The sequence below is a fragment of the Nymphaea colorata genome, chromosome 3 (assembly GCF_008831285.2).
Source record: "Nymphaea colorata isolate Beijing-Zhang1983 chromosome 3, ASM883128v2, whole genome shotgun sequence".
NCBI lineage: Eukaryota > Viridiplantae > Streptophyta > Magnoliopsida > Nymphaeales > Nymphaeaceae > Nymphaea > Nymphaea colorata.
The window spans coordinates 21,239,548-21,262,001 of record NC_045140.1 but is presented as its reverse complement, the minus strand read 5'-3'; the positions used below and the strand labels follow the sequence as shown (position 1 = coordinate 21,262,001).

General features: G+C 38.3%; 4 protein-coding genes across 8 annotated transcripts; 3 read left to right on the top strand and 1 right to left on the bottom strand.

Moving 5' to 3' along the window:
* The first annotated feature begins 426 nt into the window (after window positions 1-426).
* On the top strand, window positions 427-4,472 carry LOC116250108 (B3 domain-containing protein Os12g0592300-like). Its single transcript, XM_031623505.2, has 3 exons — window positions 427-766; window positions 1,569-2,036; window positions 3,822-4,472. The coding sequence occupies exons 1-3, from the start codon at window positions 686-688 to the stop codon at window positions 4,092-4,094; spliced, it is 822 nt and encodes a 273-aa protein (XP_031479365.1). The 5' UTR covers window positions 427-685; the 3' UTR covers window positions 4,095-4,472.
* A 3,716-nt stretch (window positions 4,473-8,188) lies between these two features.
* On the top strand, window positions 8,189-10,903 carry LOC116250110 (uncharacterized). The gene is made up of 4 exons (XM_031623510.2): window positions 8,189-8,560; window positions 8,762-8,837; window positions 9,040-9,166; window positions 10,438-10,903. Exons 1-4 carry the CDS (start codon window positions 8,447-8,449, stop codon window positions 10,619-10,621), a joined length of 501 nt encoding a protein of 166 aa, XP_031479370.1. The 5' UTR covers window positions 8,189-8,446; the 3' UTR covers window positions 10,622-10,903.
* A 1,034-nt stretch (window positions 10,904-11,937) lies between these two features.
* Window positions 11,938-15,534, bottom strand: LOC116250109 (uncharacterized). 5 transcript variants are annotated; one of them, XM_031623507.2, is made up of 6 exons: window positions 14,911-15,532; window positions 14,526-14,818; window positions 14,002-14,200; window positions 13,749-13,905; window positions 13,485-13,613; window positions 11,938-12,288 (listed from the first exon to the last, which is right to left on the bottom strand). In XM_031623507.2, exons 3-6 carry the CDS (start codon window positions 14,139-14,141, stop codon window positions 12,172-12,174), a joined length of 543 nt encoding a protein of 180 aa, XP_031479367.1. In that variant the 5' UTR covers window positions 14,142-14,200; window positions 14,526-14,818; window positions 14,911-15,532; the 3' UTR covers window positions 11,938-12,171. The 5 variants fall into 5 exon arrangements, with proteins under 5 accessions (XP_031479367.1, XP_049933086.1, XP_031479366.1 ...); XM_050077129.1 differs by having other exon boundaries at window positions 14,526-14,806; XM_031623506.2 differs by having other exon boundaries at window positions 14,526-14,788.
* A 1,353-nt stretch (window positions 15,535-16,887) lies between these two features.
* On the top strand, window positions 16,888-20,932 carry LOC116250387 (putative B3 domain-containing protein Os03g0621600). The gene is made up of 4 exons (XM_031624015.2): window positions 16,888-17,074; window positions 18,559-18,996; window positions 19,184-19,351; window positions 20,301-20,932. The coding sequence occupies exons 1-4, from the start codon at window positions 16,970-16,972 to the stop codon at window positions 20,550-20,552; spliced, it is 963 nt and encodes a 320-aa protein (XP_031479875.1). The 5' UTR covers window positions 16,888-16,969; the 3' UTR covers window positions 20,553-20,932.
* Window positions 20,933-22,454: the final 1,522 nt, after the last annotated feature.

Genomic DNA, 22,454 nt, shown 5'->3' with positions numbered 1-22,454 from the left:
TCCAGCCAATTGAATAGATCACACTTGAAACATGCACCGAGTTATAGATAATCGGTTCCTTCACTAGTAGTAAGTCTGTCTGAATTTATAAAATAAAACTGAAATTAAAATCAATCTATTTATTATCTCAAATATAAGAAATAAAAACAAAAATGCCACGCAATTTAACCCAAAAATCACAATAGATGAAATATGATCGAATAGAAATTTTAAAAATAATTGACTTAGTTACGTATTCTTAAAAAGACAAAAATATAAATCTTTTTAATGTGTTCTTCTTGTCCTTTGATTTAAGTGTTGTTGAAAGCCAACAGTAGTGTTGTATTCGACTTGAAGGGGAGAGGAATCGAGTTAGAGTGCCATGAGTTTCATGCTATTTGGTATTTTTATCTATTCTTTAGGTAATTTAAGAGTTCTGTTTTAATTATTTTTCTAATTTTATATATTTTAAAATAAGTATATTGGTTATTTACCAAATGGACGAGGAGTGGGACCTCTTACTGCTCTTGCTTGTATCTGGGAAGTGGTGGATCGTGGGTTCAGCCTCACGGGTGGGCGCTCAGTCTCGCGGCGGCGAGCAGGGCATCTCTCGGCCCCTTCCTCTCTCTCTCTCTCTCTCTCTCTCTCCTTCCCCCCTCCCAAAACCAGCATCACCCAAGACCCATTCGTTTCGCAAAGATCAGAAATGGAGTGGAGATGCGATAACTGCAGGAGGAAGAAGCGGCACTTCTTCAAAGTCTTATTCGGCGACTTCTCTGACGAACTGGTTTGCCCCCATACTCTCTCTCTCTCTCGTATGTCCTGTCTGAAATTTGTTTTCTTAGAGGTATGCTGGCGATTCCCTGTTACCTTTCTTGAAGTGGTTGCCTGGAATCTTTTGGCTATCTCAAGTTAGTGGTTGTTTTTGTCTTCGTGGTTCTCAACCATACAGTGGGGAGACTCTAAAACAATCTGTTTGATGTGGAACGAAACTTCCCCTAGAATCATAATGTTCTCCGGCACCAAGTGCGTCCGTAATTCAAGTGAGAAATCGATGTTTGCTTCTCATGTTATTCCTAAACTTTCATATATTTTTTTATCTCAATTGCACGAAAATGAAAATGCCGCTGTGCCATTCTTCACTGCCTTGCTTTGATGCCCTTAAAGCCTGTGACCATCATTATTGATCGAAGGCCTGAGCCCTAGTACAAAAACATAGGCAAGGTTCCCTCCATGGGACATTGTATTAATCCACGTTCTGTAACATATGATCGAAGCAGATGCAGTGAATCAGATCTTTTTTTGGTGCATGTTGTCAGTATTACTCGAAAATGGGGAATGCCGCTTTGCAACCTGTAAGCTTTCCTCTATTTCCTGAGGTATGGTTGGTTGGTAGATTCTTTTTCAGTTTTTCTACATGGAGCCACAGTAAAAAATCCCTGTGCGCAAGATATGGGAAGGATTTTGCTCTTTGTTCGTTCTCCTATATTTTTTTCCCCCGTCCTATTCGAGAAGTGCAATTCCTCTGCTGGAAAAAAATAGTTCTGTTCTTGGCACGGTGTTTAAGGTTTGCATGTGATTTAATGCAGCGGCTCCCGCCTGCTTTTACAAAGCATATCGAAGTCAAAGAAGAATCTGCGAATGCTTCATTGAGAGTCTGTGGAGGTAGGTCCTGGCAAGTTGAGCTGAGGAAGGTGGATAATCGCCTTGTATTCCGAAAGGGGTGGAGCAACTTTGTGGTCGCTAATGGCTTAAGGACAGGGGACTTTTTGGTTTTCAAACATGACAGAGTTTTGCATTTCATTGTGCGGATTTTTGATGCAAGTGCATGTGAGAAAAGGCGGTTGCCTGCTGGTGACACTTGCAGAAATGCTGAAAGGAGTAATGTGTCTACGTCAGAAGGATCTCTTGACTGTAGCTCCTTTAAACACAGCAGAGGAAGAGTAACAGGGCCTCAGAAAGATGCATGGAATGCAGCATGCTCTTTTAAGACTAAGAATCCATGTTTCAGAAAGTATTTTACAGACAAAACGATGTGTTGTAGAGCCTACTATTTGGTAAGATTTAGCTTTCACCATTCAAATTGATGTGTACTGATTGAAACCTGTACATGGATACTTTGTGTTTCTAACCATGTTGCTTATTGTGTTATTGTGAACGCTCAGTTATGTTACCTTGCAGGGGGTGACAAGAGTTCACCTTTGAATGGTCGACATATTTTGGACAAGTCATGAAGCTAATTGTCCTTTGATTCTGGCATCGTGTTTTTCCTTTAAGCATGCCATCTTTAGGATACTACTTCCTATGTTGGCTTGCTCCTTTGAAACATGCAATATCATTTTCCATGTTTTTGATTGTAGCAAGTGCAAGTCTCATTTTTGAAACGTTTGCTAGATAACTTGCTCGATAAATTTTCTGAATTAAATGAATATCGTCAAGGTTTAGCTACAGTATAAGCATTGAAAGTCCTGCCCTTGCTGTTAGGCTGAAGTTGCTTCTCTAAATGCCTCACCTATTTTACTTTTTCATGTATTTCCTGATAATAAAAGTTTTATTGGCTTATTGCACGTTAGAGGCCCTCTGTACTAGTAGTTATAATTCTTACAATTTGGTTGTTCATTAACACACAATTTTGTTGTATCAATACCTCTTACAGTTCAACACTGAATACATGAGCCCATTTATTTTCAAGCAAGTGTGTTCACGATGTTTCAAAGAACCTAGTTTTAAAGCAATGCCTTCGCGATTATTTCTGCAATGAACTAGATAAAACGTATAGCCACATTTACACCTCTGATTGGAAGCTAATTCACAAGGTTTTCAAGGGCCTTGGAATTGCATGACATCATGAATCTGAGTTGGTCTTGCAAACATCTGAATCTCAATTAAATGAAGTTACTAATTGAATTGACAAAGATATCTTCTGATAAACTAATCATGTGTTAGAACTTGGAAGAATCACGTGACCACATTCCGAATTATATATTAATGTCCAGCAGCTCTGTTTTTTTGAATCAGCATAAACTGAAGGAAACTTTCCTTGGCACAGCAGCGGTAGTACTAAAATGAAGGGAGCATTGATCAATTTAGACCAAGTTCATAGTGATGTTGGTTTTTTATTTCCAGGTGATTTTATGTGTCTGCCCTATGCATTGGTTACAAGCTTCACCTCTTGCTTAGGAAACTGTTAATGGGTGTTTTACCCTTTTGTGGTTGAGCAGGACAAATGCTTTGTCATGTTTTAGGCATTTTTTGCTTTTAGCTATTTTCTGTCAGGCACGATAGAAAAGCTGATTCGTCTGTGACTTATCTTTTTGGCAGTCTAGATGGATACTGATTTAGCAAGATGTTTGGACTTTGGATATGGTAGTAAACGCTTTCCGTGTTGCCCTTTTTCAGTTTTTTGTTACTGGTAAACTCGAAATTTACCTTTCTCACATGCTCCCCATCTCCTTCAAAATATCCACATGTCTGAACTTCTGATTCCTATATCTTCACTTTATTGATGATTCGATGGCACCTTGTTTCGTCTGTCCCATAGCTTAATGGCGTAGTCTCTTTTTGTCCTTCAGTCTATTTATTTGAAATACTCTTTCCCTTTATCTATGCATTTGAAGTTTCTGTGCTGGAGGAGTTGCGACACATTTCGGTTCAAACATCCATCTAAAATTGGAAATTTCCAATTAATTCTTTCTATCCTTGCAGCTTTAGCCAATGCATGGAATACATACACAATATGTATTGATCCATTTATTTTTGAAGTGTAGTCATGCTTTGGTTGAAGTTTGTGCAGGCTGTGAGAGCAGCCATTTCCCTGATGTTATTTTTGTTTGTTCTTGCAGAACGTCCCTTCGGCCTTTGTAAGACAACATCTGGCATTTGAATCTTGTATGTTGACGCTTGCTGATCCAGAAGGTCGGCGTTACCCTGTTAGATACCTCAACACATCAGAATCTGGTGGCATTGGTGGGTTCAGCTCAGGATGGAGGAAATTTGCGGATGAAAATCACTTGAGGGAGGGAGATGCATGCGTGTTTGAGTTCATCAAGGTGCCTAAAGGATTCAACGTGCATATTTTTCGTGGTGATAAGGATGACGCTGAAGGCGAGAGATGAATATCCAGAAGCAATTCTGATTGTCGAAAGTTTGGTTAGATAGATGGAAACACAACGTGATTGCTTATAGTTAAGTAGCTTGTTCACATGTACCTCCTTTAAGATTTGCCTGAATCTCCTTCATCTGCAAAAGGTGCTGTCACTCTGATCAGTTCAATCCAACTGGATCATTTCAGAGCTGACGCAACTCAATGTCAACTGTCGAGGTTGATTGCATGAATTGAGCCGGGAGAGAGAACACACACACACACACACAGAGAGAGAGAGAGAGAGGGAGATTGTTTACAGTAAGAGAAAAATAATAAGCTTGGGAATGAGGAAAAATCTAAAAAGGACTAAGAAAAGACAGAAATGGGAGTGCCGATGGTTATTAACGTAGATGATGTTTATATTTTGGTTGCCGTTTTGAAATTCTTGTGTATGTCCTTTTTTTCCACAGTTTATCCAGTAATTGTTTTTGTATTTTGCCGTATTGCAAGATTTTCAACAATGCCTAGTTGAATAGTGCAGTTGAGCTCTATGTTAGTAAAATTGCCAAAGCGAGGCTGCAAAGAGGTCAGCATAGTGGGACGGCCTTTGGCTGTTGTATGCGCAGCCGTGGCTCAAGTTCGAAACTCGTGTGGTTCTTGTTTGTTCTGTGGTCATGCCAAAGTTGGTGGTGTACAATCTATGAGCTTTACTGCTGCTCTCCATACTCAAGACGGTTCAGTTCTGAATTTCCCATCCAATTCGTTTATAGAGGATGCTTGGAATTTTTTAATTGGTTTGAATTCGGTACCAATCGGTATCATCCCCTCCTAACAACATTCTCTTTCATACCTTTTAACTAATCAATACTACCTGGGAGAGCGACTTTGTCTAAAACTCTATCGGTTTAACTTTTGATATGAAACTTTGGGTATTCAGATATGATCTTGTTGGCTCAATAACATGGCTCTGGAGCAAGTAGCCTCCTCCAAAGCACGACCTGAAAAGCATTAGAGATTGCATCTTTTAAAACCAACATTTTCTGATGTTATTTATTGTACAATAGTCTCCGTATGCTTATTATGAATCTATATGCATTGGAAGTGCTTAGGTCCAGTTCGTTTCAGTTCGAAAAGAAAAGGCTACGGTGCGGTTAATTTGAACCCGCACCCGTGTCGATGCGGTGCGGGTGCAACCTTGATGCGCACTCAAGACCGTCAACTACGGTGCGGTTAATTGAAGCCGCACCCGTGTCGATGCGGTGCGGGTGCAACCCTCATGCGCACTCAAGACCGTCGAGACTGAGTCAACGCACCCGACTCGCGTTTTGACGGGAGTCGGGTGCGGTCAAAAACGAGTCTGGCCATTTTTGTCCGTTTTTTTTCGGGTTTTTAAAGATTTTCAAATTTAAAGACGAGTCGGGCATGAGTCCACGATTTTTTTTCCCCCTTTGAAGCCTTCTTCGTTCTCCGGCGAGCGGCGGTAGTTTCCTCTCTTTCCGGTGGCAGCGATCATCTCTTCCGGCGGCATCCAGGTATTTCGTTTTCTCCAGCCGTCTGTCTCCCTCAATTGTTTTCCCCATTTCGTTTTCTTCCTCAACCTTAACCCTCTTTCAAATTTCAATGCCCCTGTTTTCTCTCGTTTTCTCCAGCCATCTTTCTCCTCCTCCTCCTCCTTCTTCTTCTTCTTCTTCTTCTTCTTCTGCTTTCTTTCTTTCTTTCTTTCGTTCTGTTTTTATTGTCTTCACTGTGCCGCTTTAGGTTCTTGCCGACCTTTCTTGCGGTCACTTTCTTGCGGCTGACTTTCATGTTCTTGTTTCTCCTTTTTCTCTTGTTCCAGGCTTTGCTCCTCCTGATTTGACGATGAGTTTTACGTTTCCTTTTTCATTAATTCATGAATGAGCCTCGTTGCATGAGTGATTTAAGTGGCGCCACATTCCAGAATCCAGGCAAGTGAATCGTTTTTCTTGAATCCTTGATACCTGGATTAAAATGGTGGAAAATTTCTCATGAACTGAGTGGTTTAAAATCTAATATTTTCAAAATTCTGCAAGTCACATTCGCAGAGAAAAAACCTGATTTTGTATATATTTGTGACCTTGTTCTTAGGACATGGTATTTCCGTAATGGCTATTGCCTATTGCAGACTTTCTTTCTCGATTACTGTTACAGGGTAGTATAGGTTACTGGTTAGCATCATATATGATATAACTTCTTAAGCATGCTTGATTGCTTTCTCCTTCTTCGCAAGTTTCATACGCCATGACTGCTCTGAAATCACATTTGCAAAGATGGTGGGGTTAGCAGTACTGCTCTGAAATTTTATTAGCTGCTCTTTGCCGTTAATGAAAGCAAAGAATGAATGCAAATTTTTTAGCCGCACCATGGTATATTGGTATCATAGTTTATTTGCTGACATTATTTATTTGCTTTTGTTCACAATTTTTTTTTTTTACATTCTATCGTTTGGTTTATCATATATCAAAATCAAATAGTTTGAAAGATTGCTTTGTCAAATAGTTTCATCCATGGATCTTAAAGTAATTTTTTTTTTATTTGAAATAGTGAAAGATTGATCTCAAAGCCAATAGACAGCAATGAATTCATTGTTGGCACTCTGATGTGAACAATGGTTCAGTGAATCGGCTGAATCAAATTGGAATCGTTTATGAGTTGTGTCGAAGTTAAAATGATCTCTCTTTTATGTGAAAAAATCAGAGAGCAACAAAATGAATAAACTTGAAAATATAAAGTGTTAGAAACTTGGAACCATGATTATGCTCCGTCCTCGAATTGAACCATGTGTTAATTGTTAAATGCTGAAGAGGTCTGTTTCCATTTGAATAGGCTAATTTTGTGGTTTATGACAATTTTTTGTCATATATATACTATATACATATTATTATTATTACAATAAATTAATGATAATAATAATAATAAATACTCTCACAGCACCGTCGCACCTAAATTTTTTGAAATGTACCGCACTGGCACCAGCACCTGCACCCCGTACCTTGGTGACATAGCTCTTTATAAGTATTTGCCGGCGATGCATATTACGCCGCGCTTCACGTGTGTGGCGTGCGCCAGGCACAGCCCCCTCCCTTTATTTTTATTTTTATTTTCATAAAATTGTTTAATTAAGTCACTCGACGTCTAAACTAAAAAGGAAAAACCCAATTCGAAGACCCCCTTTTCGCGTCTACACGAGAAGGCAGAAACGTAAAAACCCAATTCGTAAACCCTCCCTTCCTCCCTTTCTCGCGTCTACGCCCACTTCTCTCCCTCTCTCTTCGATACCAGAAACATCTCGTCAGCGAGAGGTCATAACAGACGCTGGACAGGTAAGGTATGATCCCTCTCTCTCTCTCTCTCTCTCTCTCTCTCTCTCTCTCTCTGTATGTGCATGTTCTGGGTTTCAGACCTTTTTGCATCTCCATAGCTATTTCTCACCCACAATCATTTTTCTTTTTAGTTTATAATTGATCCTCTTATACTGTTGGCATTGGAACTTTTGACCTACTTCATGTGTATCGAGTAACAAATTTTGTTTCTTCTAGAAAACGGATTATCTATCTGTGATATTGGCATAATTGTATCTATAATAATGACTTCTCCTTGCAATTTATAGTGCATACTAGACCCGTTAATATGTGTGTGAAAATTTGTATGAGAAGCGTCTCAATGTGGGAGTTTCAAAGAAATTTTTAATTCTATTCCAACAACTTGTGATAAAGATGCTTGGAGAAAAACTTGTGACAAACTTTGGTTGCCACTGTGCGTTTTTTGATGTATGGTACGTGTTTATGATTAAGAAATTTTGCCTTTTCAGAAGAAAATTGTGCTTGTATGGTATATTAATTTGTGACCTAATGGAAGTAAGCAAAAAGTAACAATTTTCGTGTACATTGTATTTTATTTGCCAAATGCAAAAGCAATTTTTTTTATATAAAAAATTGGCGAATATGAAATCCCCAGTTTATTATTAACTTATGCGATAAACAATAACCTTGTTAAAAACTTATTCATATTCATATTGATTTTTTCATTAACGTTATATATTTCACCAATTTGCCTTTGATGCTTACCCTTTCAACGCGTCGGGGCTTATGCCTTGCCTCTTGATAGGTTCAACACCTCTGCCTCCCCTCATCGCCTTTAGCAAGATTTTGGGTTGAGTTGCACGACATTGGAAGGCAGCGTGTTCCAGTTGGCGCTTTGAGCTCTCTAGGCCTCTCTACCAGATTCACTTTTCTCCATGCAGCAAAGGCGCAGGACAAATCCAGGAAGTCGGGATGAAGGGTAGAAGGAAGAATCCTCTTTAGGTCTCTGCCTGATTCGCTTGTCTCAACCTAGCAAAGTTGTGTGAAAACCCAGAAAGTGGGGATGAAGGGTGGAAGGAAGAATTTGAAAAGGTCCATGGGGGATGACCTCCCATCCCTTCAAGAGGGGCAGTCCATAATGAAAGTGGCCTCTCTCCGAGGCTCCAATATCATCGAGGTAGCCATGCTTCAATCTTCGCACCTTCTTTCCGATTCATAATTTTTTTCATCTTCGGTTTCGTATCTCAAAGAATGTCCTCTTTTTTTTTTTTTTTTCAAATCTCAGGAGTATACATGATTTCTTATAGAATTGGTCATGGTAGCTGTATGTTTGTATCTGAAGATGATCTTATTTTTCTACTTGTGTTTTTATCTTCAGGTGATTGATGCCAAAGGAGATAAATCACTGGCATTGTTTCCTGCAAAGTTCCAGAAGAGCATTTGGATTAAACAAGGTATCGTTTTCTATGGCAGTACATATTAGTCTTAAATAAGATGACAAGTCAAAGAACGCTAATATTTTCCTTGACATACTCAAGCTTGGAGCTTCATTCCATGCTACATAATAGTTTTGTAAGGTTATGAGGGTTCATGTCCTATGTTTTATTCATAACTTGATAGTAGGTCTTAGCATGGTCGTTAAACCTTCAATCACAGGTAGCTTTGTAATTGTTGATGGAAGCGGAATGGACAAGGCACTCGAATTTGGACATAAGGTCACGTGTATTGTCTCACAAGTCCTGTTCTACGAGCAAGTTCGAGCTCTTCAAAGATCACCAGAATGGTAATCCTAAATTATTGTGTTTGATTTTATTGCCTTGTTCGTTTGTACTGGTATATGACATTTGTTTCATGTTCTCCATGGAAATAAGCGAGGAAGTGCCTTATATTTACATGTACCTCTTCATAATAAATTTGTTGCTTGAATAGGCAATTATCTTGTTCATGTTGCCTTAGATTTACATGTACCTCTTCATACTAAATTTGTTGATTGAGTAGGCAGTTATCATGTTCATGTTTAATCAAGCCAGATCAGTGATATTTGATTCTCCAATCACTCATTTATTTAATTGTGACTACAGATTCCTGATGGGAATGACTTTTTTTTTTGTTTTTCAAGATGGCCGAATTTGCTTTAGTCGGTTCTACGTTCCAATTGGGTCTTATTTGATGCTTGAGTTGAACATTAATTGGTCGGCAAGATATGGTGCTGATATTGGACCTTTTCACCATATGTAGCTGTAAAGTGAAAGAAAAATGCAAAAAATAGTATTAACGTAAAGATAAAAGCAGTCGCTTATGCACATTCAGTTTAGCTCTTCGTTTTTGTACCACTATAGGACTTGGCTATCCTTCTGTAGGAACTATACCCACCAATTTCGTACCCAACCCTTTTGCTTCGCTTTTTATTTGAAGCTTATTTTGCTGCAATAAAGGGTTCCCCGTATAGTTTAGATGGTTGAAGTTGAACTGCTCATGCAACTGGACCCAAGGAAAAGTTGAACTTCAAGTGATGCTAGTGGACCATGATGTTGTCAGGTTGGGTTCGCGCCTCTTAAAAGTTTTGGTGCTTGTTGTGAATTTGCAATTCTCTTGTTCATTGAGGATCCAGGCGTTATGTGTTGCTAAGAGGCTTTGACTTTCAGGGGAAGTCTGAATCCATGTTGTTCAGATGTAGACACAACTCGTGGGAGAAGAAAATGGCTACTCTGGAAGCTTTCCTTTTTTAAATGAAAGTACACAAGTTCAACTTTTTTATGTTTCGATGGTCACAATCAGGAAACTTCTATTAGGATCTTGAGCTTGCTTAAGTGTTAATTACAAGAGCAACTTCTCGATGGTTGTAATTTTTCCTGCTTTATGCTGGTTGCAGAACAGTCTTCTTATTTGTGAACTTTGTAGGAACGATTCTTTGCCTTCGTTTAGGCTGGCTTTGCAAAAAAATGACTATATTGTCATAAAACATCTTTATGTGGGTGTCTTTCATTCTCTTCTGCACTATTTCGTTACTTTCAATCCCTATGTCCATTCTCACTTGTCTTAATGCCCATGCAGGCCAGAAGTATTTTGCAGTGAGAGGAGTGAGCATGGACCAACAGAGAATGCTCATCCCACAGAAAGACAATGTTCAAGTGATGAGGATGATGACCTTCCTCCACTTGAAGCCAACTTAAACAGAATCCGGCCATCACATTTATATGTGGAGTCTGATGCTGATTCGGACGCATCTTCAGATTAATTGAACAAAGTGACCTTCTTAAGCTTTATCAAATTGGCTGCTGTTGAAGTTATACTAGCGCAGCTTTCAGGAGTTCAGTGCTGATGTTAACTTAAGATTAGGAGCTTCTCAAGTCTACTGATCTGCTTCAATTGTTGTTGGTTTTGAACAATGTGATTGATTAATGCTTAACATGTCAACGCTTGATTGAGCCCTAAAGAAGGGCAATTTTCTGTTAGAAGAAGGTGTCTTTCTTTCAAAACAACGCCTCGCATTTTGATCATTCTCTACTGGCCTTTTTCACACCTCTTTCGAAGATCAATAGGTATTCCTTGTCACTGCTTTTCGAGCTAAAAGGCCAGCCCTAGGTTTCTTGACGCAGGGATAATGTTGGACCATTGCAGAGAGTTGTGTGAAGACATTGAAATGTTCAGCAATTACTTAAAGTTTAGATAATCCGGTTGCTGCTTAGCCCAGTATTTTGCATATTTTTATGCATAATTGTGTATTTATACAAGTACTCCACTAAAAAAACACGAGCTGTCCATGAGATAAAAAAAAAGGGTGAAGTCAATTTAAGTGTAATCTATTTATTTAAATTTTTAGTACCAAATCTAATTATTGTGAGAAAAGCAAGAGCATAGACCATGTTCTTGTAGCTCACAAAGGTTAGAATTTCTTCTTCTTTCCTTCTACATGAAAAATCAAAATTTGTGTCCATTTACCAGATAGATTCACTTCTTTTATTGGTTTTCAACGCTATCTTACCTAAGTGGCCTTTGTCGATATGGCCTTTTACACATACCAACTCCGAAAACTCGATAGCAAAAAGACCCGAACTGTTTTACGAATTTTTTCCAAATACATTCTTATTAGTACCAAAATTCGTCAACAATGTAAAACGACAAGTTTCACCTTTCCGGTAAATTTCTTTGAAACTACAGTAAGGCAAGCAACGTAATAATTACCCTTCTTGACATAGGCTATCATTTGATTACAAGTACACGTCAATTGGATGCACTGACCGCTTCTTCATTAACTTGCTTTACTACTACTCTCTCTTCCTCTCCCTTTCTCCATATATATTATATATATCTGTAGACTCTGTGAAACCAGACAATGTGCTATGATGATGAAGCCGCAGGCTGAATTTGAGTCACTTCGTCAACTTAACGATTATATGAGAATCATTTGCATTTCGCGGAAAAAAAAAATTGATCGAAATCCATATATCATGGATGCAGAAAGGAAAATGGTTCTACAGTCGAATCCATCAACCACTCCTACCATTGTTCATTCATCCTTACTGACGCAAACTTGCCTCCACTGAGGTACCGTTAAGCAAAATACATTTTTTCTAATTGAACATATAACCAGCAAACCCAGTTCAACACTTTCTCATAGTTACCTACTTGGCATTTATATTTTTCTGATAGCTAAAAGTGCGCAGTTTGGACACACAGACTTTGGTGGCAGAACGATGCAATTTCAGCAACTTCCAGAAACCATTATATCAGATTCACATATTTCTTGCTTTCAAACAAATATTATGTGTATCTCAGAGCAATACTCTAAAAGTGTTGGACATCAATCTTGTCTATGTCAATATCTTCTTCCTTTCTGAAGTCATATTCAACCACAAGACCAAGATTGTCAACGAATTTATGGTACTGTTGGCATCCTGCACACTGTTGAACACTTTTACCATCAGAAAGCATTTTGAGAATGAAAAAGATAAAGAAGATATTCTGAAACTGCAATATACAAGTTATAAAATAAAACCAACCAATTTCATTGAGAGGCTAGATACCCCCACCAAAAAAAAAAGGAAAAAAGAAAGAGAGAGAGAGAGCAAAGCATACTCTGGCAACTAAGGAAACAACTAAATATGAGGCCAACTTCAAGATACACTTTATAGTGTTAATTCCAACAATATAGCTAACTAATGCCAGTTTTAGATTTTCTTAAGTGCCACTGCCCAGGCTGATAAATGAACTGATAATAGCCAAAAGTTTTCCTACTTGTTTGAGGGGCATGCTACAGCTACCCCAGCAAGCTAAAGAAAAAAAAAAATTACAATCTTAGATGCTAGACAGTTACAGACAATTCATTTCACACCACCTTGTATGTAATATCTGACCCTCGTCCTCCTAAATAAGCAGAATTCAAAGAGAAGGTGGTTGCAGTGAAAGGCATCGAGGCTTCTGATAGCACTTTGTGATGAGAAATTGGCTAGTCTTGTTTCTCATGTGAGGGAACTAGACGCATAAAGCTGAATGATGAATGAAATCAGAAAGGATATATATCATCATATGGAGGTCATGCATGAGAAACCTTGCCTTGAGTTAACTTTCTGTACGATGAACTGTGTGCATAAGCATGACCCTGGTACATGATTTCCCCATTCTCCGTCTAAATATAACTTTAAAAAATTTGCATCTACCATAGGGTTCACATGTTTTACTGACAGAGACCTCAAACAACAGTGACTGTGTCATTTATATAAGCAAATTTCTCAGCATCAATAGTTAGAAGCCGAAAGTATATTGTTATCCATCTAAATATGAACATTTAAAACGTGGAACGATAAGAAGGCCTTAAGGCCAAATTGTGTTATTATAATCACAAAGCTACAGTTAAGCATGTTGCATAAAGTTTTTAAAGGACCAAAAGCTGATTAATGCACAAATGGACATTGGTTACTCCTCTTGACTTTATATATCCAACATAGAATAGATGAGTGAAGTCATTCCAGGAATGATGCTAACTGTTTCAAAGTTCAAACTAACAAATGGGCGACTGAAGCATTTCCAGTGTTGCATTGAAGACAAACTTAGCCACCAAAAGAAATAACTAAAAGAGCGTCCAATTTTGCAGCAATTACCTGCAAAAAAATAGTGCCCCTTTCATAAGCCACTCTATTTACAAATCGTCGTGTCCTGTCACCACATGCGTTACAAGTAAATTGTACAAGAAGGCTCCTCCTTGGCAGTTTCAAGTCCAAAGTTGCACCCTGGAGAAATTAAGCGGAAGAACAAGAATGAGAAACTTCAAACAGACTAGCTCTTTTTCTTTTCCTAACCCGTAGAAACATTGCAAGGAAAATCAGAACAAATAAGAAAAAAGGGATAATGGTCTAGTTGTACACCTCAGCAGCCGGCCTAGTTGGCTCGTTTCCATCTACAGATGGCTGCTCTGAATCTGAAAGTAGTTCAGCATTTCCATCGCTGGACCCCCCAGCTCTGGGAAGTGGACAATGGTGCAAGTGCCTTGCTTGTGAAATACGTCTAGAAGCATTTACATGCCTGCAATTGTGTAGAGTAGAAACAAAATTCACCTCCACACATCCGGAAGTGACAAATCCACCACCCACCAGATTGAATGTTGGCACTGATGCATACCTTAACAACGGATTCTTTAACAGAGATTTAAAACTGACGCGATGATCTTTTGAAGTGGAACTGCATCGAGCCAGATGCAATGCTTTGGGATGCGAGCAAAAGGTATTAGAAAGAGATGAAAACATAAGAATCGACGACATTGCAGCAGTTGTTAGGAATTAGCAACCCCAGATGGTCCCGGAACAGTTCGCACGAGATCCTGTCAACCATGGAGCAATTTGTTATTAAAATTCAAACGTCTGCCTATTCTATCTCTGTAAAGACTTGACATTTTCAAGTATACAGCTAGCCGTTGCTTTGGTTAATCAAACGCCCAAACTCAATTGGAAGCATACACAATCAGTATCATATGCACCCACAAAGTTGCAAAGTAGGAACAGAATCTGATTTTTTAACAGCACTCATGCGAGATATTCAACACCAAAAGCAAGATCCCCCCAAATGAAATGGGAATGAAAGTCTCTACACTCTTGAGTGCCCCACAAATGAAAGTAGACTTAACTATACATATCAAAAGCAATTACCGTGTCCTAGTCCTCTTTAGGTGAAACGCTTTTGATAGTGGACGCTCCTTCCTTCCCCCACTAGAAAATCTTCTCTTGTTTCTGCCCTGTACTGAAAGATTTATAGGCTCAAGATTGACCTCGAAACCTCTTTCATTCGAGACCCTCTTTCATTTTGAGAAGCCAAACCACCTAGACGGTCACGTAGATTTATCATAGGCTCAAGATTGACCTCGAAACCTCCTTCATTCGAGACTCTCCTTCATTTTGAGAAGCCAAACCACCTAGGCGGTCACGTAGATCTATCATAGGCACTGGTGATTTCATTCACCATTGCGAAGAAGAGAAAAACAGGAAAAGCTCACAACAAAAGCAGAGCGTAAAACGGTGGACCATTTCAAGGTACCTGGTGGCGGCAACAGATGTGGAGAAAGAAGGCTGCCAGATGATATGGAAAAAAGGATGGCTTCTTGAATTTCCGCCTCGTCACCGTTTCTGAGAGAGACCTTATCTGCTCTCTCAAAGTCCGCCTCCCTTTACTCCACTCCTCCTCTCTATAGTATCAGTCCAACATCAAATTGAGCGAAACTGCAAATCTTCTGCCCGATACAAGCCTTTCACCTCGCTCAATCTTCTGCCTGGTACAACACCGATAAAACAACCGTGTTGCTGCTGCTATCTCACATAAGACAGGGGTAGAAACGAACTCTTTTCTTGGAGGCGCTTCCGTTCAGCGTTTAACCGGGAGAAAATCGACCAAAGGTTGTTCTGCAGATGGTGGATGGCTCCCAAAAATTAATGCTGAAACCAAAGTATCTTATATACCGACAATTTCCATCTGCCTGAACTTTTTCATTTTGGGGTTGCTTGATGGGCAGTGCAACGCAAAGAATGTGTGATCTTTGATGCGCCCCATCAAGCCCATCCTACCTCCGTCCTTTTTCCAGGATATTGGCCAATATTTCAACTTGCTGATTCTGTTTTCTCTTTTCGCAGAACAAGAACAAGAAGTTGATGCCTCATAAACCCAAAACAGAAATTGGCAGCCTACTAATTCTCATCCCATCCTTTTTTTCCTTGTATATGTTGGAGAAGTACTTTAGCATAAGTGCATTGCTAAACAGATCGAATTTGGTAAGTTATTTCATAATCAAACATGAACCCAAATTCTACATCAGCCAATAGTTCGATAAATATCTAACTCAATTTTATGTAAATGACGGATATAAAGCTAGCCAGACTCGAACTCAGTTTAATTTGACGATATAGTTTGCATATGAATTTGGATCTGTTTACATACGGATCGATGAAATTGAATGTGGTAAAGAGTGGACCAATCCAAATCTAAAACATTTACATCCTCAATTAGACAGACCTCTATGCATAGAAATATGAATGAGAACAAATCGAAACGTTCTTTTCACGCAGGCGTGCATGCGCATAATTGGTTGCTTGATCACCAATTAACTCCATCCTTGTTTAACTATGAAAATTGAAACGATTGAATGCGATAGAAGTCAGGTTCGAACTAAATTCGCCCTTACCGAGATTACAAAAATCCTCAAACAAAATCCAACTCAATTTAGAAGGACCAAATTCCGAGAGAGATAACATTATTAGTTTGGAGGCGAAACGTTAAGTAATTGCAGCCAAAGTTTCAAATTATAATATATTTACTAATATAATAATTGTTTGACGTAAAAAAAAAAAAACTTTCTTTAATAAATAGAAAAGTTTTGCCTACATAGATAAGGCAATGTTGTAAATATCGGTTACTGACTTTGATTAACGATAGGTATTGGTGATATGCCTCGTTTCTCATCGGTTTTAAAAATAACTTAAAATGTTTTTAATTATTTTTTTAAAATAACGCGCCTGTATTTACCCATAGGATCCGATTTAACGGAGACCATATTGGCTTTCATCTTGCACCAGCAAACTAATTAATAAAACGTGGTGCAAATACAGGGAGCACGGAACGGATGATTCATGTTAACGTTGAGTGTCCGTTCTGTTCGAGCAAACAGGCAAACACGGTCCCCGGAACAAAACATCCTGCTCCTAGCATTTTATGCATGAAACATCAAACACCCTCTAATATTATTAGAAGATACTGACATTTTCATTCCAAAATTGTTGGAGTTCTTTTGATTTGTTTCAGAGACGCATGAGTTCCATGATTTTTGAACGTCAAATCTTAATGCCAAAGTAATCAAGATTCCCTTAAACACACATTTATATTTGTTTAATCTTGATTTTGCAATACATATTTTATTTCAAAAAGTTTCGTGCATGAGGGGCTGCCTCTGACGTTAGAGTTCCTGGGCTTAAACATTTAGTAGGCGTCAGCGGTAGCAACTCTGTGAGTCGTTCGCCAGAGAGCGAGACAGTGAGAGAGATTAAGAAAGAGCTGGTGCATTTCTTTTACAGATTGTTGGCTCCTTCTTTTTGAAGAAAGAAAAAGCATGGTGAGGAAAAGGTGCCGGACCGGTGATGGTCAGTCGGAATGTCGCAAGGCGGTGGGAATGTACTTTTTCAAAGTTCTTATAGGAGATTTCCACACGAAGCTTGTAATCTCCCCTTTGCTCTTCCTTATCTCTTTTTTTTTTTCCCTTTCTTTATGCACTATACTTCTCCGTTCTTTCTTCCCGTTTTTCTTGTGAGTTTATGCGTTTCGTTTTACTAAGGATGGAAGAGGGTTTTCAAAGCATTCGTCCCATCATCGTTTTTATCATGAAAGCCTTTGTTTCTTTTCTTTATGTTTTCTTTCCTAATAGGTCCAGTCGTCGATGGTGTCCTTTTTCTTTCCTTCGAGTGGCTTTCTTTTTTGAGTGCTGATGAAAGTGGAAGACGAAATGGCCTGCTTGGAGTGGTTTTGTGTGTTCTACTATACCGACAGTTTGAGTCATGTACGTTGCAAAAGCTGCGAGGGGAACTGTTTAACCACGCCGTTGCACCTCTGTCGCACCTTCACCAGATGTTGGCGCACTCCGACCCACCAAATCCTATCGCTTGTTATGTCAAGTGCGTTCGACTGCCCTTATATGCACATCATATTGATTGGGTGCTTATCAAATGAGTCGAGAACTCGCGGAGTCATTAGCTTATTCATAAACAGTATGCTGATGTTCTGTCTTTTTCTGTTTACAATTTGTAGACTTTGTGTGTCGTTTTTGCTTTTGGTTTAAAAAGTTCGCGCATCCCCACCCTTAGTTTCTTGCTTACTACGGAGATGATAACATCGTTACCAAGATTTACGTGGATGCATGAGTCATGTGGATCAGATCTCCTTTATTCTCTCACGTTAGTTTTTTGCGTTATGTGTCTTTGTATTCTCTGCTATATGTATCTTTATTTTTCCTTCGTTGTACTTTTGTAACTTACCACTGTCGGCGCCACTCCTATACGATACATGTACTCATAGAGAAATTGGATGACGGTGGTAGGACAGAGAATTGAAGTAAAATACTGGACAGAGTGATACTTCTTTACGGACTTCTATTAAATCTTGAAACTGAGAACTCCATAGTTTCGTTGGATTTCCTCCTCATGTTCTTGATCTATGCGTGTATAGGTAGGGACGGGATGTGACTAAATAAGCTGATTTTTTTATGAAAAAATGCTACTTCTTGTTGATTGAGTGAGTCAATTCACGTGAACAACAGCCTGGTTATGTAAGAATTTTTATGGCATAGTTGATTTGGTTTTGTTATTTTAATATGGTTATGTTGTATATGGGGACAGCTTGTCCATAAAAACCCCTATGAACTTTAGACAAGTTTTACAAATGACTGGATGATCTTATATTGTTTGTTTCTTTTCTTTTTTCAGGTGAAAAATTCAAATAAAGTGATTTATTTTTATTTTTATGCCAACCCTCTAATTGGATGTAGTAATGGCAGAGTGCTGTTGTGTTTGCAACTTTGCACAAGTGAAGTGCACTTCATGTATTTTATGTACCAAGAATATCAGCTGGACTTTACTTTCTTTTTATTCTAAACTTCTTTTGATTCCTTCATGGGCATTGACATTGTTCTCTCTTTATTTTTTGTAGTACATACCTCCCGCTTTTGCAAGATTAATTGTGGATGACGCTTCTGATGGTGCTTCTTTGAACACTTCAGTTGGTTGTTACCAGAATATAGAAGTTCTTAAAGACAGTTATAGCATGTTTTTTCACAATGGTTGGCGTGCATTTGTTGAGCATCATTCATTACAAATCGAGGAGTTTCTTGTTTTCCGGTATGATGGTGATATGCAATTTGATGTTAAAATATTTGATAGAAGTGGATGTGAGAAAATTTGTTTCAAACCAGTTCAAATGGATGATAAGAAATCCATCTCGTGTAATCTAATGAAGAGTGTCTCTCGGTCGGATGGTTATATGTGTGACCTTGAGGTATCAAGAAATGAATGTCATGGGGAGGTTTCTCAGGACAGTTGTCGAAGGTCGAGGAAAAAATGTAATTCTTCCAAGAATTTTGTAGTTAAGGTATAAGTTTAAAGTAATTGAAAGCTGTCGAACTTTTGCTTCATCTATATCTGTAATTTGAAACCTTATGTTATTATATCAACAATATTGTGAATATTAAGATGTTGAGTATGCATACTCTCGTATTTGTGTTGGGATGACAGTAATGGCCAACATTTGTATCTTATTGTAAGCTTGATTTTAGCAGGGTACAGATGTTCTTGATATGATTTGTAGAGATCCGTTGAAGTCAAAGATGCATTCTGTAACTGCGATAAATGGATCAAGCACGTCTCAGGAGGCTATTTCCTTAGAAATAACTCCTCCTGGTTTTATGATTACAATGTCAACTTCAAGCGTCAATAAATGCTGGGTTGTAAGTCTCTCTCTTGATCATGTGCAGCTTATGAGTTTAGTTTGAATGAAAGAATTCCTGTTTCATATCATTGACATTCTAATTTTCTAATTTTGATCATGCTGTTAGGATGTCCTTTTCTGTGGTCTATTTGGAAATGACCAAAATGCACATGATAGAATTCACTAAAGCATACCAATATTTGCATCTTATGTGTTAATAATGTGATTCCTAAATGGTAGTTCCTAAGTTTTTGTACTTGGCCCATTTATTGCATTTGACCTGCGAACAAAAGTTGAGGTGCCTTGACATGAAGACCAAATCAAGATACAGATGCCCAGGCCGTGTCATATTCATCTTAAGAATGAAGCTCCCATGTTTGAATGGCGCACTATAAGCTGTTGATTTTAGTTCTCTGATGTTCGTATAAATCATGCACAACATCACAAAAAAAAAAGGGTGGGTGCATTCACAGTGATGTGTCACCTCATCTTCAGATCAGCAGTGCTATGGCCTCTCTGATTGTAAGACTAACGTTAACCCCAGCCTGATTTATCCTCCTACTCAAGGGTCTTGCTTGCCCTTTTGCTGAGGTTAAGAGAACAGATGTCTTGAACTTGTGTTGCAATATTGAAGCGTCATCTCTGTTCTCCAATGTCACCTCTCTGCTTTTTGGCAGATCAACCAACTGCCTCGTGCATGTAAAAGTAAAATCAGGAAATTTTAATTGCAGGAATGGTCTATAATTGAATTTCTGAACCATAATACTGGATTCCATTTTCTATCCAGAAACAAAACTTAGTACATGTCATAATGATCATATCACATTTTCTTTTCTCGTATTGCATTTGTTCCATATTTGTTTCTCACTGGCTGCTCAATTTTCTGATGATTGTACATTTGTGACAAGGCCCTCTTTATCTTGATATACCGAATTGGTTTTGCTTCACTTAGAAAACATTGTGTGCAGCATGTTCCTGCTGATTTTGCAAAGCGAGGGATATTAACAACAAAACCTCCTCTGACTCTGCGGGATGCAAGTCATAGATCATGGCCTGTTCACTTTATGCAGTATCCTTCTCGGGCTACATTGACTAAAGGCTGGTCTAGTTTTGTGAAGGAAAATCATTTGGTTGTAGGGGACATATGTGTCTTCAAGTTGGTCACAGGAACTGATGATGTTCTGGAGGTGTCCATCTTCCGCGCTGGAAGCCAGCCTTGACCATCACATCTTCCTGCTTAGTGGTTGTATGCAGACTGTGCCTGGAATGTTTGAATCGCTGGAGACTCTGTAAGACGATCTCAAACGAGAACAAGACTCAGCACAGACAATGTTACATAAATGAATGACGTACATCTCAACGAAAGCATTTTTCTTTTGCCCTGCCGCTGATTGGTTTCAGCTGCGAGTAGAATCTTCGATCTTGTTATAGTAATTTCGCTGTTTTTCATGTCTTTTGGACGTTACAATGAATGGTCTGGATAGAATTTTTTTTGGTAATTGTAAACGTTACAGGAATTTCAATAGGTTGGAAACATTGCGCAGTTTGCAATGTTAGTAGGTTGGTTTGAATGCAAGAGATGTTCTTTCTTGGCTGTTTACCTGGCAAAGGCCACAGGAATCTGTAATCCTGCCATATTTGTTCAAATGTATTTGACATGGATTTGGTGAAAGTTTTTCGGCAATAGCTTAGATTCACAGTTCTAAAAATCTGCAGTTTGGTAAAACTGTGAATTGTGGTGGGCTCACATTAATATTCATCCGTCACATCTCAGATTTGGGCTAATCAAATTGGATGTAGTCGAATCAGTTGGATTTATTTCAACACATCGATTATAAATATCGATTCGTCTTTGGTAGTGGTGTGGTTCATCGTATATTGCATTAGAAGTGCTCAAGCAGTTGTCTATTATTAACATGTCATCCACCCGCTTACAGCGATCGATAAGTAAATACTAAAACTTTTAGTTTATCATTTAAAACAGGTTTAGTTCACCTGCTAGAAGGAATAACGGTTTTTAAAAAAAATAAAAAAACTGAAATGACATGAATGCCTGGAGGAGGATTTCATAGTGAATGCCAAACATAGAACTGGGGAAAATAAATTTGATGGGAAAAGATGCATACAGTGTTTATGCAATATAATAAATGATTTGGAATTAAAGGTGAAAATGGGGGGAGAGTGTAGATGACATAAAGAAAATTTTAAGGCTAGTCTATCTATTTGATGATAAAACAAACACAACAAGTTGCTTGCTGCGGTTAAACTCGCATCATTTGACGGAAGAATGAATATATCATATCTATATAGTTGTTGGGTATTTATTTAAACATAAACGGATTGCTTAGTTTTTTATGGGTTAATTAGAGAATGGTGAGAACAAAGAACGCATTTATGCTGCCACTATTTTTTGCCTTGCCTGCATCATCATAAGATGGCTAATATGCTATGCTGCTACATTTAACATAGTCATTATTATAATAGCTCTTATTTTAATCTTTAGATAAAAAGTGGCAATAGAAAGCTGTGTAAGTTCAACGCCGTTAATTTTTCAGCTTGAGTTTTTTCGTGGTTTTGTTTTTTACCAAAGCTTAAGATGGAAATAACAGGAATAAGACTGGAAGATTAGTCTAAGTTTGTTGAATCTATATCTCTTATTGTTTTCGCACACTTCGACGACTATTCACATTCATGAATTAATCGCGGGCAATTTCACGTAAACCAGTCTTCCAACTACCGTTATTTTAAAAGGGAATTTATTTTTCTTTATGATATTTTACAGATACCCATTCCAGATTTAAATTATTTTAAGTAACCACTTCATATGAAAAGTTATAAATAACCGTTCCATATTATAAAATAATTCACGTACGCACATTCCATTCCAGATAACAATTTCCATCTTCTGGCATAAGGTGAAATCGGTCTATGGAAGTGTTAAACGATTCCACCCCCTCCTCAGCTTTTATGTCATAAAACAAATCCCATGTTTCATGTTAAAATATAAAAAAATGAATTTACTCTTAAATTATTTTTCGGAATTTCAAAGTCACGGTTCCGAAGACGAGTCCCCAACAATTTTACATTTTTTATATCCTTTTCATCTTTTGCCTTTTGGCTTT

Excerpts from the sequence above, each read along its gene's own strand:
- LOC116250108 (XM_031623505.2), top strand. The coding sequence starts at position 686 with ATGGAGTGGAGATGCGATAACTGCAGGAGGAAGAAGCGGCACTTCTTC. Across the intron at positions 767-1,568 it reads GCGACTTCTCTGACGAACTG|CGGCTCCCGCCTGCTTTTAC; the intron begins GTTTGCCCCCAT and ends GATTTAATGCAG. Across the intron at positions 2,037-3,821 it reads GTTGTAGAGCCTACTATTTG|AACGTCCCTTCGGCCTTTGT; the intron begins GTAAGATTTAGC and ends TTGTTCTTGCAG.
- LOC116250110 (XM_031623510.2), top strand. The coding sequence starts at position 8,447 with ATGAAGGGTGGAAGGAAGAATTTGAAAAGGTCCATGGGGGATGACCTC. Across the intron at positions 8,561-8,761 it reads GAGGCTCCAATATCATCGAG|GTGATTGATGCCAAAGGAGA; the intron begins GTAGCCATGCTT and ends TTTTATCTTCAG. Across the intron at positions 8,838-9,039 it reads GAGCATTTGGATTAAACAAG|GTAGCTTTGTAATTGTTGAT; the intron begins GTATCGTTTTCT and ends CTTCAATCACAG.
- LOC116250109 (XM_050077131.1), bottom strand. The coding sequence starts at position 14,141 with ATGTCGTCGATTCTTATGTTTTCATCTCTTTCTAATACCTTTTGCTCG. Across the intron at positions 13,906-14,001 it reads TTAAAGAATCCGTTGTTAAG|GCATGTAAATGCTTCTAGAC; the intron begins GTATGCATCAGT and ends ACACAATTGCAG. Across the intron at positions 12,289-13,484 it reads GGGGCACTATTTTTTTGCAG|TGTGCAGGATGCCAACAGTA; the intron begins GTAATTGCTGCA and ends AGTGTTCAACAG.
- LOC116250387 (XM_031624015.2), top strand. The coding sequence starts at position 16,970 with ATGGTGAGGAAAAGGTGCCGGACCGGTGATGGTCAGTCGGAATGTCGC. Across the intron at positions 18,997-19,183 it reads CCAAGAATTTTGTAGTTAAG|GGTACAGATGTTCTTGATAT; the intron begins GTATAAGTTTAA and ends TGATTTTAGCAG. Across the intron at positions 19,352-20,300 it reads GCGTCAATAAATGCTGGGTT|CATGTTCCTGCTGATTTTGC; the intron begins GTAAGTCTCTCT and ends CATTGTGTGCAG.